Here is a 3,117-nt window from a genome sequence, read left to right on the forward strand (position 1 = left end):
TTATCCTCCTCAAATACAACACCCGACAATACAATTTTACTAATTAAAACCCAATTTTTTAAAAAAATTAACTTGTGTGCCCACCTTAGAGTACCCAACTTGGTGCACCATTGGATCCACTAGGGAAGAACAAATATCCACCTAGTACACCAAAGAGGATTTTGAGGAGTTTGGTATTCAAGATTTTGAATAGTAGGCAACTTTTAAATGTCGTTTTCCCAAATCCTGAAGTCCCAACTACCCACCATATCATCTTATCTATATATCTCATTCTCATGGGGTCAACTTCTAAGTTGACCACCACTTACTAAGAGTAAAATTTTTTTTTGAATACCTCTTAATGGCAGATGGTGTTTGTTGAGAAAAAGTCAACAATTTTTTTCCATGTCGTCAAACTTTATAGCAGTAAAAGAGAGAATATACGGAGCCATGCACGACGAGGCGCTGCATAAATTTTCCCGAGGTAAAATTTAACTGAGTTTTTATCGTATTGGGAGTCCAATACTTGGTTATAGTTATACCGAACAAATATCAACTAGTCTATAAAACTACCAGTCACAACAACGACCATATGGCTTAGAAAATCTAATATATTTGACACACAGTAAGCTCTTCATTTGCTGTGTTTCTCTTGCAAATCTGAGTCTTTTTCATCATTCTTGAATCTGTGTTTCAAGATGGATTACAGTGTCTGCATGTCCTCAACAGGGGAAGAAAAGAATTCCACATCTCAAGGTACTTACCATTTATTCTCATCAGTGCTTGTGAAAAGGGATATAGTTCTCCAAATGATTATGAAAATGGGCAAGTTTTTATTTGGGAAAAGGAGTTTGAGGTGACTAAATTAGAACTGTTTTTGCAGTGATTCAGGTGCAACAATGTTACTGCTGTATGACTGCAGATGAGGAGGATCTTATCAGAAGACTGCACAATCTTCTTGGAGACAGGTCAGTTTCTGCTGCTTTCACATGGAGTTTTCAAGAAATGGCAAGCTTTTGCTGATTTGACATGGAGTTTTCAAGAAATGGCAAGCTTTTGGCTTATTATAGACTTCGCCCATGAAGAATAGTGTGATTGCTTTATGTTTCAGTCGTGTATGTTTTTCAATCGATATTTTGGATCATACTCAATGGCCCATCGTATTATAGCCTTCTCTAGCCTTACCCAATTTGAGATAAGCAAAGAATCTTCTTTCTTCTTTCTTCAGTTCTCAAAATTGCCATTGGCTCTGGTACAACTCTGCAAGTTATCTTTAAACCTGTCAAATGGAGCTTTCCAGAAATGGCAGACTTTTGGCAATATTATAGACTTCACTCATGAAGAATAGTGTGATTGCTTTTTATTTTAATTGTGCATGTTTTCTCATTTGATGTTTCAGATCACACTCAATGATCCATTTTATTAGCCTTCTCTACACTGGTACAACTCTGCAAGCCTTGAAACTCATGATTCTTCTGTTTAGAAAATTAATATGTTTTTGCATGGAGTTTTCAAGAAATGGCAGACTTTTGGCATATTATAGACTTCGTCCATAAAGAAATGTATGCTTGCTTTTCGTTTCAATCATCTATGTTTTTCCAATTTTTGGATCACAGTCAGCAACCGATCATATTATATAGCCTTCTCCATCCTTACCCAGTTTGAGATTAGCAAAGAATTGTCTTTCTTCTTTCTTCAGTTCTCAAATTTTTCTGCTATTGACCCTGGTACAACTCTGCAAGCAACCTTTAATTCTGTAACTCATGAGTCTTCTGTTTGGAAGGTTGATATGTTTTCACATGGAGTTTTCAAGAAATGGCAGACTTTTGGCATATTATAGAATTCGTCCATGAAGAATAGTATGATTGCTTTCACATCAACTGTGTATGTTTTTTCAATCAACGTTTCCCCTCACACTCAGCGATCTATCATATTCTAGCCTTCTCTACTTACCCAATTTGAGATAAGCAAAGAATCTTCTCTCTTTAATCTTGCAACTTATGATTCTTCTGTTTAGAAGGTTGATGTGTTTTAATAACATTTTGTTTGCTTATTTGTGTAAATGTAGTACTAAATTTCATCATTACTTCACAATCCATTTCAACCCATCACCTTCATGAGATTTTCCAATCAATTATCTCATCTCTTCATACCAACAATAGTTCAAGTGGGTAATTTTTTTTTTAAATGCCAGATAAACTTTTTAACGTGACAGGTGATACTGATATGACAAACCCTCTGTACCACATGAAGAAGCCCAATTGAATATTAACCTATAAATTTCATCTGTATGCTTTCTCTCTCATAAATATTCCATGAATTCTCAGAAGAAAAGACCCTCCTGAGATAATGGAGTCAGATCTAAAACAGTTCCATGAATCTTGAGTGCAGTCATTGAAGCTATTTCATTTTGTTTTGTAGGTGGTCATTGATTGCAGGGAGAATTCCAGGAAGAACAGCAGAAGAGGTAGAAAAGTACTGGAAGCTGAAAACAGAGTCCCAGCATATGTGCTCTTCTCACAAGAAGGAGATACTGAAACCTGTGTGCAGTAGGCTTCAGCCATCTATTGAGAGTACCCCTAGTTGGTTTAGAATCAAAAGTGGTTTTGTTAAATACCATTTGCTAGCAAAGCATTAGAAAAATGAGTTCAGATCATTTCAATTTCTTTTTTTGTATAATCCATCTTTGTGATTTCCAATGTTTTATCAGTGACCTTTTATTGGGTTGCCAATTAGTCTGATTTAATTTACTCAGCAGGTTGAGATTTTCCTAATTTTATCCAGTAATCTATTTTTCTGTGTATTGCAAATTACATTACTTACCCCATAATCTGGTTCAATTTTAAAAATAATACAATTAAAAACATGTGGGATATGAGATTTCCAAATTATTTAAGAATTCACAGTGACAATAATTTAAAGGATAAGGACCCACTGACAGCTTGGTGCCATGTTGTTATTTGCTGTTCAATTTTGGAAGGTACAGGCTTATCTAATACAATCTTTTTTATTAATTTTCCTTAAAATGTTAAGGTCATTACAATTTAAAAATTGAAATTATAATTGTATTTAAAGATGGGTTAGATTTATCCAGCCATTTTAAACTACAAATGAATTATATGATTATGCATATTTCTT

General features: G+C 34.5%; 1 protein-coding gene across 1 annotated transcript; it reads left to right on the top strand.

Annotated features, from left to right (window-relative positions):
- The first annotated feature begins 558 nt into the window (after nt 1-558).
- On the top strand, nt 559-2,792 carry LOC131050208 (MYB-like transcription factor TCL2). The gene is made up of 3 exons (XM_057984392.2): nt 559-735; nt 863-947; nt 2,401-2,792. Exons 1-3 carry the CDS (start codon nt 678-680, stop codon nt 2,615-2,617), a joined length of 360 nt encoding a protein of 119 aa, XP_057840375.1. The 5' UTR covers nt 559-677; the 3' UTR covers nt 2,618-2,792.
- The last annotated feature ends 325 nt before the right edge of the window (nt 2,793-3,117 follow it).

Source organism: Cryptomeria japonica, chromosome 3, assembly GCF_030272615.1.
Source record: "Cryptomeria japonica chromosome 3, Sugi_1.0, whole genome shotgun sequence".
NCBI classification, from domain to species: domain Eukaryota; kingdom Viridiplantae; phylum Streptophyta; class Pinopsida; order Cupressales; family Cupressaceae; genus Cryptomeria; species Cryptomeria japonica.